The sequence below is a fragment of the Ostrea edulis genome, chromosome 2, assembly GCF_947568905.1.
Source record: "Ostrea edulis chromosome 2, xbOstEdul1.1, whole genome shotgun sequence".
NCBI classification, from domain to species: domain Eukaryota; kingdom Metazoa; phylum Mollusca; class Bivalvia; order Ostreida; family Ostreidae; genus Ostrea; species Ostrea edulis.
In genome coordinates, this window is record NC_079165.1 from 73,821,290 (window position 1) to 73,837,717 (window position 16,428).

Below are 16,428 nucleotides of genomic sequence, written 5' to 3' on the forward strand. Positions count from 1 at the left end.
AATTTCGCATAAGTTCTAAATGCGAAAACGGACATTTACAGGTTGTGCTAACTAAGTGTTACAGTTACAAAACAACGGTTAACAAGAGACAAGTGCTTGGAAAGGCTTTTCAACTTTGAACACGATGGATTATGATGTAGATTTTTATCGGAGAAAACAGGTTTTGTATATATAATTTCAGATCTTTATGTTGCATTTGGAAACATTGAAATCAAAGCCCACAAATATGAAGTTGATCAGAGGACATTCGGACGTTCAATGTCCTAATGGCTAAATCTATCTACATCCCCATTGTAAAATATAATGAGAGTGGAATATGGTTGAAGGATGTTGATTTTTCAGCAACTTGTGACTTTCTTAGACAAACAACATGACACTGATGTAATGTGCGTTGAAATCCGATTTAATTTTGTCTTTACACAACAGGAATTAATGCAGAAAGTGTACATATTAAAGAATGAGCTTACACCACAAGAAAAAGCGGCAATGCAGGATATGAAATCTTCTCTACAACAAGCATGGGTAGTGAGAGGTATCTAACGTAACATGTTAAAATGCAACTCCTGAAAACAATTTGGCCTTTCTTCAGATCAATTTCACTAATTACTGATTCACCAAACATGTTGGCATACAATCATGTTACACAATATGAGATATATAATGATAAGTCATGTTACACAATATGAGATATATAATGATAAGTCATGTTACACAATATGAGATATATAATGATAAATCATGTTACACAGTATGAGATATATAATGATAAATCATGTTACAGAATATGAGATATATAATGATAAATCATGTTACACAATATGAGATATATAATGATAAGTCATGTTACACAATATGAGATATATAATGATAAATCATGTTACACAATATGAGATATATAATGATAAGTCATGTTACACAATATGAGATATATAATGATAAATCATGTTACACAATATGAGATAAATAATGATAAATCATGTTACACAATATGAGATATATAATGATAAATCATGTTACACAATATGAGTTATATAATGATAAGTCATGTTACACAATATGAGATAAATAATGATAAATCATGTTACACAATATGAGATATATAATGATAAATCATGTTACACAATATGAGTTATATAATGATAAGTCATGTTACACAATATGAGATAAATAATGATAAATCATGTTACACAATATGAGATATATAATGATAAATCATGTTACACAATATGAGATATATAATGATAAGTCATGTTACACAATATGAGATATATAATGATAAGTCATGTTACACAATATGAGATAAATAATGATAAATCATGTTACACAATATGAGATATATAATGATAAATCATGTTACACAATATGAGATATATAATGATAAGTCATGTTACACAATATGAGATAAATAATGATAAATCATGTTACAGAATATGAGATATATAATGATAAATCATGTAATACAGAATATGAGATATATAATGATAAATCATGTTACACAATATGAGATATATAATGATAAATCATGTTACACAATATGAGATATATAATGATAAATCATGTTACACAATATTAGATAAATAATGATAAATCATGTTACACAATATGAGATAAATAATGATAAATCATGTTACACAATATGAGATAAATAATGATAAGTCATGTTACACAATATTAGATAAATAATGATAAGTCATGTTACACAATATGAGATAAATAATGATAAATCATGTTACAGAATATGAGATAAATAATGATAAATTATGTTACACAATATGAGATAAATAATGATAAGTCATGTTACACAGTATGAGATAAATAATGATAAATCATGTTACACAATATGAGATAAATAATGATAAATCATGTTACACAATATGAGATATATAATGATAAGTCATGTTACACAATATGAGATAAATAATGATAAATCATGTTACACAATATGAGATAAATAATGATAAGTCATGTTACAAAATACGAGATATATAATGATAAATCATGTTACACAATATGAGATAAATAATGATAAATCATGTTACAGAATATGAGATATATAATGATAAATCATGTTACACAATATGAGATAAATAATGATAAATCATGTTACACAATATGAGATAAATAATGATAAGTCATGTTACACAATATGAGATATATAATGATAAGTCATGTTACAGAATATGAGATATATAATGATAAATCATGTTACACAATATGAGATAAATATGATGATGATAAACTAAGTACTAACGGTTTATATATGTTACACATGTAAATACAGTATATCTACATGTACATTAGTCAGTGCTTCCGAAGGTCTTCTAGTATTTACTGGACATTTGGTCCAGTAATGGTTGAGATATTACTGGACCAAATCACATTTTACCAGACCAAAATTTTACAGGCAAAGTTAATTCCATATTGTGGCCCCACCCTACCCTTGGGGCCATGATTTTGACAAACTTGAATATACACTATATCAGGAAGCTTACAACAGCTGTACAATCTCATGTTTTGAACCACTGAGTGGTTCTTGAAAAGACAATTTTGAAAGATGTTCCTTATATATTCCCATGTAAAACTTTGATCCCCTATTGTCACCCTACCCTACCCCCGAGGGCCATGATTTTAACAAACTTGAAATTTGAATCTGCATTATGTCAGGAAGCTTTCATGTTTGAATTTTCTGGCCCAGAATGGCATCAGCGACATACTTTATTAGCCCAAGCATTTCACTTCAGATTCACCGGTGGAATAAACTTTTCCAATCTGTGTTCAACACCAGTGTTATGAAATACACATGTTTTTTTTTAAACTCGAGCAATTAGGGTAACTCAAATAATTCAAATTGTTCAATCAAACGTGCCCATATTGTTTAATTACTTCTTGATCAGAGTATAGTTTAAACGCTTTATTTACCTGTTCTTTATTACCTATTTCAAACGCTTCAAAGACGTCTGTAGTTTCACGGGATATTGCTCCATTGTTTTTTTACCCTCTCGGGGGAATTGAAGATGATTGCAAGTTTGATAAATATTTGTCATGAGTTAAACATAAACATGTTTTCTGTTTGCAATGATTGAAGAACAGAATAAATTTTGGGACATATCTAATCTTGTATTTCATTGAAAAAAAAGTTATCGGACACTTGATCCGGCCAACAACTGATATTGATCGGGCCAACACAAAAATTACTGGACATTTGCCAATGTCCGACGGACCTTCGGAATCACTGCATTAGTCCGAAATATCTGACGTTTTCCTGGCTTTTTTATGATTTTGATATTTACCGTGCCAGGGCATGATAAATGTCAAAATCATAAAAAAGCCAGGAAAACGTCAAGATATTTCAGACTACATGTAGTGTTGCATATAACATTAGTTTCAATGAATGTGTATAATTATTGCACCCTACTTTTATTGTGCAATTCAAAACATTCATGTTTTAATTCACATAACCTTCTGGCATGAATTGACAGGGTTGCATAGTATTTTACACTGGGTTTCCTTGGATATGTCATCATTTGAATATTGTAGGTGTTTTTAAAAGTGTAATATTTCTTTCTTATGTCTTTATGCATAAAGCAGTCATATAAAAAAATGTGTAGCGGTTAGCCAGGTTTGATTGCTGGTGGCCAGAATAGCTCAGTTGGTAGAGTACCTTTTTAGAGGTTCGGGAGGCCCGGGTTCGAATCCCGGTCTGGTTCGTTGCATTTTCTCTCTTGCTATTACATTTGGTGCCCTGACCAGCCCCTGGAACTGACAGGTGAAAATGTCTGCCAGGGGATAAAGATTCTGGGTTGATGTCTTTAAGTCATGTTTAGAGAATTCAGTGTTTTGTAGGAGCATGTTGAAATTCTCAATATAGAGTAATTTTTCAAGTAGTTGTGAAATGTGCAATGTGCTTTCATTAATATCTAATGATTGAAGATTTACTTTATTTCTTTTACGTATTTGTCCTTGCCAATTTTCCTGTATGCCAATAGTATAAAGGTTATTCTTTATCGTAAAAACATCATTGCCTCTCCGAATTGTATATGTGGTCATATTGAAGATGCCCATCATTTCTTTGTATGCAAAAGATACACTCAAGCAAGAAATTGTTTTTTTCAATGAACTGCTTCAGCTAAATGATATTGCGATTGTCGATACCCACCTTTTACTATGGGGAAATGAATATTTTTCAAATGATGTAAATTTTTATATTTTCAGTGCAGTTCAGAAGTTTATTAAGAACTCCAACAGATTTTAATCAGACCCATATATCATATTTTTAAAAATATGTTTTACATTTTATGCCTGATTATGTACTTACATGAACCTAAACATATATTGTATATTATCATAACTGTATATTATAACGAATATTGTATTTTCTGCGGTACAACAATATTTATTTGTACATGTATAACATAATATATTTTGTATACGGGAGAGGCTTTCCAAGTTGCTAGAACTTATAACCAATCCCTTTGTATATTTATACAATTAAATATGTTTAAATCAAATCAAAGATTTATATTGTTCATTAAAATACCATTTAAAAAAAATTTATAGATAAGAATATGAAAACAACATACGATATACTCATATAATAAATTAAAATTTTCAAATGATACATTTCAGTTTCAGTAACAAGTCATACAGTTGTTGGTACTTAGTTGTTTGGGCTGAATTGTCATTATAAGCGGAATTTTCTGGTAAATTGACAGTATTTATCTGAATGTCATATCTTGAAAGATGAAAGTGAATATATATTTAATATGCTCTTGAATTTCTTTTCAGCAATACCATGCGTTTTGTTTGGTTATAGTTTGATGATTGGTAAGTGTGTATTGAATACCTTATAGCAGTTTTTTTCCGTGGGTTGATAAATTTGGCTTATTTTAGCGGTTAGATTGCTTTCTGCCAAAATTTCACTTGCCAAATATGCACTCAATTGTGACTTCAGTAGTTGCAAGAGAGATTACTCTTTCTTGTCCTCCAAAATTTATTCTGCTTAATTTATTAGCATACCTATGAGCCAGAAAATCGCCGAATTTTAGACCCATGGAAAAAACCTACTATACGGTACCTTTATATATTAAAGTAATATGTTTCTGTAACGTAACTAATGGAATAAAATGAATGTATCACCACACAATAGCGTTAGCACTTCATAAAAAGTATGTCACTGTCCATACCCTCATGTATTCTCAAAAATGAAATTTATTAAAATCATTATTGGAGGATGATATTTTCTTTATGCTTGCTTTTCAGGAATACCACGCACGCCTGCTAAAATACCCAAACTTCTCAAGTCATTGAATATTGCTTCCCATTTGTGTAAGTCACAATCAGAAATATTTAACATCAGAAGAAATTTACCTAAAAATGTAATTAAACAATTTTTCAAAAGTTTCATTATCAGAAGTTGTGAATCATGTGATTGATACTATGGGTGCACTTGATTTGTCTACACCACTGTACACTCGGTGTAGTCAGTTTACACTTCATAATCAAGTCCAGTTTGGTGTAGTGTAATGCAGTATATGCAATATGGACATTCAGTAGTGGAGTAGATCCTCCTTGAGAGAGTTAATGATTTTAAATAATTAATGCAAGTAAAGTACAAAATAAATAATGAACAGAATTTAAGATTTAATGTACAAAATGTATTTCAATTTGCATTTATAATTAGTACCTACATACATGTGAAAGACACCAGGACATACTCCAAAATAGTTGTTGATTTTTTTATGCCAAAAATGTTTTTGATGATTGTACGAAATATCAATCATTTTCATTTATAGTTTGAAATGAAATACATTTTATACTCTTACAAATGACTACATACGGTAATTTGGAATTATCCTTTTAGATACTTTACAGCTAAAAAAAAATACGGAAAGAAAAATTTGCAAATTTTCCATCTCACCATTTTTCAGCCATATTGAATTTTTCGGTGCATTTACCAACACATGTCCTGTACAGGGTGTAGAAGGTGTACACCAAAAAGTTAAATCTTTGCACTTGATTATGGAAAGGTGTACACTTTGTTGTCTGTTAAGACAAATCAAGCACACCCTGGTGTCAAACATGCACTGTGAATCATCCGAGTGAGACATACTTTGAGTTCATCTTTCTTTCTTTGGGGTGGGACACCTTTCCATTAGAATTAATCTGGCTAAACTTAATAAATCTTGTAATTTATGTAGATAAAATCCAACATTTGCTATACATGTATTAATAAAAATGTTCTTCCCTTGGACCATTACATATCGTTTATCAATTGTATATTATAAGGGCTAAGATGTGACTGGTTTTTAAAGATCTCTTTTCATGTTTCAAAGAAATAACATATTTTCTGAATCCACTTTGTAAGCGACTAATTTCAATTTCTTTTTATAGATGCTCTTACTCTGGGAGTAGGTATTAGTTATGGACTGATTCCTAAACAGAAGATCGTCACAAAAACCTTACAGAACTACAATATAACTATGGAACAGAATCTGGGTAAACTACGAGCTATGGAAGAAGAGTAAGGCCAGTGATTGATGATTTTCTATTCTCATTGTATGGCTGTGTAGTAATGGACAGATCAATCTTTCTGTCTGTCCACTAACATCAAGGTTAAAGTTTTTTGTCTCCTGACGGTGACAGTGATGGGAATTATAGGTTTCCTTCCCATCTCTCTGACTGTCTATCTGTCAGTTTTTGTCTCCTGACGGTGACAGTGATGGGAACTATAGGTTTCCTCTCCATCTCTCTGACTGTCTATCTGTCAGTTTTTGTCTCCTGACGGTGACAGTGATGGGAATTATAGGTTTCCTTCCCATCTCTCAGACTGTCTATCTGTCAGTTTTTGTCTCCTGACGGTGACAGTGATGGGAACTATAGGTTTCCTTCCCATCTCTCTGACTGTCTATCTGTCAGTCAGTCTGTCCAATTTCATTTTCTGCTTCTTTATTTTTCCTTTGAAGTATATTTATAAAACTTGCCTTGTGACTTCCTAATGAAGAACTTCTCTAGTTCTAGTTTAACTTTTGTCATAACCCAGTTTTACAAGAGTTAGGCCTTTTTCATAAAATTAGTTTTCTGCACTTTTTCCAGTAATGATATGCTTAGTAATCTTGAGTCACTCAGGTGACCTATTGCTCTCCATTTTGTCTGTCATTGTGCATCGTCCACCATGTGTTAACATTTGAACATTTTCAGCTTCTTCTCTTAGTTAAACTACTTGGCCAATTTTGACCAAGTTTAATGTGTAGCATCTGTAGGGGAAGGGGAACTTAAATTGTGAAATTCATGACACCCCCACTCCCCAGGGGCCATGAATTTTGGGTAAAAACTGTAAAAATTGATCCAATCTTAAAAAAAAAATCTCCTTCTCTACTCCTGAGCATCTACAATATGTAGCAAACTGAATACATGGTTATAATGAGCAAGGGTACCTCTACCAAACTTGTGAAATTCTTGGTCCCAAGGACAGGGGTTGTGATGTTAGGGTGGGGCTCTATTGGTCATATATTGAATTTGTATGAATTGTTTAAAAATCTTTTTTCTCTGATACTGGGCATCTAGCAGACAAACTAAGTACATGAATTTGATGTGTAAGGGTGCCTTTACAAAAATTGTGAAATTCATGGCCCTTGGATCAGGGGTTCAATGCCATAGGGTGGGACCAACATGACCATATAGTGAACATGTATTAAATCTTCGAAAATCTCCTTCTCTATATACTCTCATGTATATTTGAGAAAAACTAAATGCATGATTATAATGTCCATGAAGCTATCTATCTAAATTGTGAAATTTATTGCTCCTATAAAGAATAAACATGTATAGAAAATGACAGATAGGCTTGAGACATCACATTGACAAATTACAACCATTGGTGATATGCCATGAACATTTTTATACAATGGATTCACATGTGCTTGACTTTTTAGATATATATGATAAAAACTGAACCGTCTTTCTGTAAACAAACTATTCACTTCACTGTGAATAGTTATTTACAGAAAGAAGTTAAATTTTATATATATTTAAAACATCAAGCACCTGTTCAAAGAACTTATGAAGATTTACATCAGCTGGATGTATGCATTGTATTATTTTTTTTTTTTCATTCAGGGAACGATCTTGTTCAGCTGTGCCAAACTATTCCTTTGACAGTGTTCAGAAAGCGTACAATGAGGAGCTGAAAAAGACACACAACCAAGTTAGGACATCACAAAATCGTGTTCAAAAGACAGAGGATAGTCAAGGTATGGTGTACCGGTGTGACGATATTATTGAAACAGTTTGCAATTACATGTACATGTATTAAAAGTCCTTTTAAAAAAATTCAGAACTTTAAAAATACTAACTAACAATATGACCCAACAATACTTATGTCCCTTTGACCTTTGGCTGAGAAGAGTTTGGTCCGTGTCTGTCTTCCATGTTAGATATTGAGAGAGTACTTAGATTTTGTAATATGACATTCTGTATAACTGCAACAGTTTCATTCAACATCAATCAGACTTTGCACAATGCTTGCACTCACAATGTAAAACTTTGATCCCCAATGGTCATGATTTGAACAATATTGAATATACTCCATGTCAGGAAGTTTTCTTGTAAATTTCAACTTTTCTGGCTCAGTAGTTCTTCAGAAGATATTTAAAGATTTTGCCTATACAAAAAAATATTACATCCACATATAAACCTTTTGATCCCCTATTGTTGCCCCGCCCTAACCCCAGGGGCCATGATTTGTACAAACTGGAATGTACTTTATATCAGGAAGCCCTCATGTATATATTTCAACTTTTCTGGCCCGATGGTTCTTGAGAAGATTTTTAAAGGTATATATGCCACATTGATTGAATTGTATCAAAGGAATAAAAGTATGTATTTTTCCATCCTTACAATGTCTAGGTTCCTGAGTCCACTCGTGGCTGACCATGAGTGGACTCAGTACCCCTGACATTGTGAGGATGGTATTTTTCTATCAAGCAATATAAGTTCTACCCTTATGCCAATTATACAATTGATAGGATTAAAAAACACAATGAAGCTAATTTCCTCAATCTAATTAAAATCAGATCTTCTCTATACTCCAGTGTAATGGTTAATTAGGATGCTAATTTCCTATTTATTTATTTTTCAACCTGGCAGGATAATAAGCACCCCTTTTCGAAATATGGATAATCATGTGACGTCGCAAACTGAATTTAGAAAATAAACAATAATTAAAGCCTGGATGGCTTGCAGACTGTCGGCAGAACACATTCAGAAATAAAAGACAGTCAGACAGGGAATTAAAAGGGAGAACCACTGTGAGCAATGGAAATGTGAAGGGGAGTTAATATAGAATAATGTTTAACATAAAATCACCTTTAATACAACTAAATATGGTAAACGAAATCCTCTCCCTGTGTGCAGATGTTTCTAGTAATTAAACTTAACCTGCATCATCAATCTTTCCTAAATATGCATTATAAAGTCACCATTTTGACCTTGCATTGAATAGATGAGAACTTTATTAATACCAGTCAATAATTTGTTAAAATTGTCATATATTATTATTTTATAGAGTTTATCATGCTTACAGAGTTATAGAATGGTTTCCAACATCGAAAAAATACTGTTCAATATGGCACAAGCACCTTTAAAAGACCCATCCTATTTTTGCCTTTTCTTGATTATCTCCCCTTTGAAGGGGCCATGGCCTTTCATTTGAACAAACATGAATCCCCTTCACCCAAGGATAATTTGTTCAGTTTGATTGAAATTGGCCCAATGGTTGTGGAGAAGAAGATGAAAATGTGAAGTTTTACACCGACAACAACAGACAACGGACTTGTTTTATATATATAGTACACATTTTGATGTGTTACTTGTTTAGTATTTCTGGTAAAGCATCGATTGATATTAGCAATATTATTTACTTACAGAGCCAGATGATGGATTTGAAGACTTCTATGCTAAAAAACGAGGTATTCATTTCACATTTAAGCAATAAGTCTCAAAAGACGAAAAATTCCATTTCATATTTTCCAATGGTTTGTGTATCACAAATTCCTGTGAGTCAGTCAGTGCATATGATACCATATAGCAGGTTTTTGCTGTGGGGTGATAAAGTTAGTTTATTTTAGCGGTTAGATAGCTTTCCACCAAAATGTCACTCACCAAATTGCGACTTCAGTATTTGCAAGAGAGATAACTTCCTTGTTGGCCAAAGTTTATCCCGCTAAGATTATTTGCATACCTTTCAGCTAGCAAGTCACCAAATTTTAGGCCCGCGGAAAAAAACCACTTTATGGTATTATGTAAAAATGCAAACAACTGTGACCTTTATTCCATAAATTTTGTAATGTCGTGCTGAAAGGTCAGGGTTTTCTTTTTCATAGAGAAATAAAATATAATATTGAAACATCAAAGGGTTATTGCCAACAAAACATTTGGTTGATATATATATTCTGTGTATTTAGATACAAGTTTTACTTTTGGTATGATTTCAGGTAGAAGAACCAATACATATGGAGATGAACTGGACAGTGACTAGCAGGGCCAGTGTTACTAAAATGATACTCTTCATGTGATGTGAATCATATTTATCATAATAAACAATTGTGTGCGCAGTGAATGTGGACTGCACTTCATGACACGTTATAAATACTACACAGAGTGTGATTGTAGGAACAGAATATTATATTCTAAGAAGTTTTGTATGCTTATATGTGTGTCAGACATGTTTTTTCTGTAATGGAGTGTGAGTTTGTGAAATGAATGTATGTTTTGGTTTTAATGTGAATAAATTTTCACACATGTTCTTTGGTCAAATCACCTTTTTGTAGTTTAAATGAAGTACAATACAGTTGTACTTGATTTGATATAAATGAATACAAGAGTTTGAAGCGGGTATTCTACTGGAGTTCTGCATCATGGATCCATACATCCTCCCAAACATTACAGATCTATACATCCCCTCAAACATTACAGATCTATACATCCCCTCAAACATTACAGATCTATACATCCTCTCAAACATTACAGATCTATACATCCTCTCAAACATTACAGATCCATACATCCTCTCAAACATTACAGATCTATACATCCCCTCAAACATTACAGATCTATACATCCTCTCAAACATTACAGATCTATACATCCTCTCAAACATTACAGATCTGTACATCCTCCCAAACATTACAGATCTATACATCCCCTCAAACATTACAGATCTGTACATCCCCTCAAACATTACACATCTATACATCCCCTCAAACATTACACATCTATACATCCTCTCAAACATTACACATCCTCTAAATTACACATCTATACATCCCCTCAAACATTACACATCTATACATCCTCTCAAACATTACAGATCTATACATCCCCTCAAACATTACAGATCTATACATCCCCTCAAACATTACACATCTATACATCCTCTCAAACATTACACATCTATACATCCTCTCAAACATTACACATCCTCTCAAACATTACAGATCTATACTACCTCTCAAACATTACAGATCTATACATCCTCTCAAACATTACAGATCTATACATCCTCTCAAACATTACAGATCTATACATCCTCTCAAACATTACAGATCTATACATCCTCTCAAACATTACAGATCTATACATCCTCTCAAACATTACAGATCTATACATCCTCTCAAACATTACAGATCTATACATCCTCTCAAACATTACAGATCTATACATCCTCTCAAACATTACAGATCTATACATCCTCTCAAACATTACAGATCTATACATCCTCTCAAACATTACAGATCTATACATCCTCTCAAACATTACAGATCTATACATCCTCTCAAACATTACAGATCCATACATCCTCTCAAACATTACAGATCTATACATCCTCCCAAACATTACAGATCCATACATCCTCTCAAACATTACAGATCTATACATCCTCTCAAACATTACAGATCTATACATCCCCTCAAACATTACAGATCTGTACATCCCCTCAAACATTACACATCTATACATCCTCTCAAACATTACAGATCTATACATCCTCTCAAACATTACAGATCTATACATCCTCTCAAACATTACAGATCTATACATCCTCCCAAACATTACAGATCTATACATCCCCTCAAACATTACACATCCTCTCAAACATTACAGATCTATACATCCCCTCAAACATTACACATCCTCTCAAACATTACAGATCTATACATCCCCTCAAACATTACACATCTATACATCCTCTCAAACATTACAGATCTGTACATCCTCTCAAACATTACAGATCTGTACATCCTCTCAAACATTACAGATCTGTACATCCTCTCAAACACTACAGATCTATACATCCTCTCAAACATTACAGATCTATACTACCTCTCAAACACTCCAGTGGAATTTCCACTTCAAACTCATCATTCAGTTTTATATTTTAATACACTGACATGATATGAACAAATGCACTAAATGTTCAGAGGAACCTTTTCTGTCCAAAAAAGGGGGTTGGAGAACCTGAGCCCAAAATAGCAAAAAGTTACCTTTTTGTTTAAAAAAAGTTCAGTCAAATGATGGGTGTTGCAACCCCTACACTCCTCCTGTAGATCCGCTTTCTTTTGTGTTATCATAAACATATGTAATAAAGATACTAAAGCATACTCTTTAACAAGGGGTATCCATAAGGCCTATAGACTTGACCTTAGGCGGATCTGGAAAAAAAATTTCGGACTTAAAAAAATATGGTGCGCAATTCTCCCAAGAAATTATGTTTTTTAGCTTCAAAAAGTGCCGTGAATAGATTTGCTCATTGAGTGTGACTATATCATGGTGGTATATTTAAGACATGCAAATTCTCTTTAGAGATGTGAACAGGCATAGCCTACATCCGGTTTTGCATGTCCACTTCTCTAAAGAGATAAGGATATACAAGAGAATGATGTTGGACCTACTAAAGAGAACTCTAGAATACTCAGGAAATTTTTTAATCATTACAAGTGTGTAGACTTTGTGACTACATCGATTGTTGGTGATAGTGCAAATGATAATCAAACTAAAAAAAATCAATCCATCTACAACCCACTTTATACTGAAAAAATACGCTTTCCCTTCGCCACTCTTCAATTTCTGTATATTCGTACAGTTCTTATAGATGTATGAAAATTCATTGGTTTGATTAATATATGTACCATTATCAATAATGAATGAAGTCAGATGGGTTACACACTTGTAATAATTAAAAATCCCCAGGGTTTCCTAGAGTTCTCGGGGGTTCTCTGTTTAGTAGGACTCCAATGATAAACGATGTTTTATTATGACGACGATGATGGCGTCCGTCGGTCTCGCGAGACCATGGAGTCTGCACCTGGGAATTCATTTGGTGCTAACGGAGGAACAGCGATGGCTGTGGCTGTAGAAACCAATGCTTGAGCGACATGCCCTGTTACAGTCGTTGCATGTGAATGTGGCGTCTCCTGGTGTCCTCAGGGGTTGTGTTTGCGACGGGTGCGTCTGTCCTCAGGAGTTTAACTTCCCCTCTTCGGAGTCCTCTACCTGGCTCCTGGCTCCATCTGTCACGGACACTGGCGATCTCCTCCCATCTGTCTGCGTTCATGACTAGAGACTAGAGGTCGCGCTTGCAGACATCCTTGAAGCGGAGTCGGGGGTGTCCTTGGGCTCTCGTGCCGGTCGCCAGCTCCACGTACAACAGGTCTTTGGGGATCCTCCTGTCTGGCATGCGATTGACATGTCCCAGCCATCGGAGGCGACGTTGCTGTAATAGTATGAAGAGACTGTGGATCTGGGCGCGTGACAGAACTGTGTTGTTGGTCGTCTTGTTACTCCATATGATGCGCCGAAGGCTGCGCATGTGGAAAACGTTTAGCCTGCATTTTTGTCTGGAGTACAGCGTCCATGACGCATTCTGTCAGCTTGTTGTTTTCCCACACCCTCTTTGTCATTTTGCCCAGAGTTGTTGCTGCACGTCCGATCCGTCTGTTCAGCTCGAAGTCAATGGAGAGGTTATCCGTCATTCTGGACCCGAGGTAGGTAAACTTGTGCACCACATCCAACTCATGGCCATCGATGGTGATAGCCGGAGGCTGTTCCACAGTCTGGGTCATTATGTACGGGCTAATCCTCAAGCCGAATGCATCGCAGGCTCTGGAGAAGCTATCCATGACACGCCGTCCCTCTTCCTCTGTGTGAGACTACTGCTCTCAGGTCTTGGTCTTAGCTATCGGACGGGATGGGCTGAACAGCTTCCCATCTGACCTGGTATGGAGGAAGATCCCCTCTGTAGACTGTCCAAAAGATGTACTTCAGAACGATGGCAAAGAAAATGCCGAAGAGGGTAAGTGCAAGCACGCAGCCCTGCTTAACGTCGCTGCGGATGTTGAAGGAGTCGGATGATAAACTGCTGAACTGAACGACTCCCTTCATGTCGAGATGGAGGGACTGGATGATGTTGAGTAGCTGGGGTGAACATCCGATCTTTCCCAGAATCTTGAACAGATCATCTCGGCTGACAAGATCGAAGGCTTTCGTCAGGTTAATGAAGGCCACGTACAGGGACTGCCGCTGCTCTCTGCATTTTTCTTGCAACTGGCGCAAAAAAGAAGACCATGTCGATGGTGGAACGCTCCGACCTGAAGCCACACTGTGATTCGGAATACACCCGGTCAGCGATTTTTTGCAGTCTGTTCAGCATCACGCGGGCGAAAACCTACCCAGCGATGCTGAGGAGTGAGATTCCGCAATACTTGTTGCAATCAGTCCCGTCTCCTTTGTTTTTTGTACAGAGTGACAATGTTGCAGTCCCTCATGCCCTGCGGCACTGCTCCTTTTCCCCCAGCACTGGCACAGTACCTCGTGCAGCTGACCTAACAGGACTCCCTTTGCGCTTTTGATGACCTCAGGAGGTTTCCCAACAGGTCCTGGTGCTTTCCCGGTAGGTAATCTGTCTATTGCCTTGCTGAGTTCCATCACGTTGGGTGTCTCATCTAGCTCATCCTTGACTGGAAAATGGTCAACGGCTTCCAGAGTGGCATCAGAGATGATGTTTTTTCTGGGTTACAGTCCGGTGTAATGTTTCACCCACCTCTCGATCTACTTTCCCTTGTCTCCGATCGTCTCACCAGTTGCAGATTTCAGTGGAGCTGATTTGCTCTATTCTAGACCGACAGCTTGTTTGATATCTTCGTACACCCCAAGGGTGTTGCCTGCATTGTCTGACGACTGAATACTTTCACGGAGTTGAAGTCAGCAGTCGTTGGTACAGCGTCTAGCTATCCTCTGGGATTCGCTTCTCTCTGAGCGCAGAGCTTGCAGTGATAACTGGGTAGGTTGACGTTTGTGCTCTAGTAGTGCTGTTCATTTTCCCTCCAGCACAGTATTGAGTTCGTTTGAGTTTTCTTCAAACCAATCCTGTGTCTTCCTCTGCTTTCTCCCACAGATGGTAAGTGCACTGTTGTAAATCGTAAATCGCGTCCTTCAGACGGTTCAACTTCTGCTGGGCATCGCCTTCTTGTGGGCTTGTCTGGAGTGAGTTTTCCAGGGTTTCTGTGATCATCTTTGCTTTCTCTGGATGTTTTATCACACTAGCATCGATTCGATTCTTTCCTACGGGCTTTGCGCTAGATTGCTTTTTGGCTGGAGTCTGATTTTGCAGCAGACCAGGGAGTGATCTGTGTCGCAGTCGAGCACTCTGGTGTGAACGTGTGAGGAGAGCGTTCTTCAAGTTGCAGCGCCCTGTGAGAATCAGATTCAGTTGATGCCAATGCCAACGACCGTGGATGACGCCATGACACTTTGTGCTGGGGCTTGGTAAGGACGTAGGAGTTTGTGACGCATAGCTTGTTGTGTGCACATAGCTCAAGCAGCCGTTGCCCATTTTCATTCAAGCTCTCAATTCCGAAGCGACCATGGCTTGTTGGCCAGGAGTCATGATCTGTGCCAACTCTCGCGTTGAAGTCTCCAAGCAAGCAGTAGCAGCTACTTGTTGTTGGGGATTCCCTGGACCACTGTTTGCAGTTGGTCATAAAACTCATCTTTAGCTTCCTGATAGGAGTGGAGAGTAGGAGCATACACACTGATAAGGTTTACAGGCCTGTCCGTAGTGTGGAGATGTGTAGGATTCTCTCTGTTCCACCTTCACTGAGTTCTACCATCGTCAGGAGTGAGTTTCTGATGGCGAATCCCACACCGTGTTCTCTAGTCTCTTCCCTTGTCTGAGAAAGTGTAATCCTTCTCGCGCAGGGTACCCGAGTCTGCAAGGGCGATACAAGTAACCATTAAAAAATCAGACCAATACAATGTAACCAGGACGCTCTCGCCGTTGTGTACCGATGTACAATTATGCTGCGTTGGCAAAGAAATCCATTGTGAGTTATCTATAAATAATATGAATGAACATTAATTAAATACGTTTTAATT

At 35.9% G+C, this 16,428-nt stretch overlaps 1 protein-coding gene across 1 annotated transcript; it reads left to right on the forward strand.

Annotated features, from left to right (window-relative positions):
* On the forward strand, positions 1-10,802 carry LOC125681612 (uncharacterized). The gene is made up of 8 exons (XM_048921771.2): positions 1-160; positions 427-532; positions 4,786-4,824; positions 5,260-5,325; positions 6,391-6,520; positions 8,116-8,249; positions 9,924-9,965; positions 10,491-10,802. Exons 1-8 carry the CDS (start codon positions 125-127, stop codon positions 10,532-10,534), a joined length of 597 nt encoding a protein of 198 aa, XP_048777728.1. The 5' UTR covers positions 1-124; the 3' UTR covers positions 10,535-10,802.
* Positions 10,803-16,428: the final 5,626 nt, after the last annotated feature.

Coding starts and splice junctions, on each gene's coding strand:
- LOC125681612 (XM_048921771.2), top strand. CDS start 125: ATGGATTATGATGTAGATTTTTATCGGAGAAAACAG. Junction 161..426: donor ATTTTTATCGGAGAAAACAG/GTTTTGTATATA, acceptor TTTACACAACAG/GAATTAATGCAGAAAGTGTA. Junction 9,966..10,490: donor CTTCTATGCTAAAAAACGAG/GTATTCATTTCA, acceptor GTATGATTTCAG/GTAGAAGAACCAATACATAT.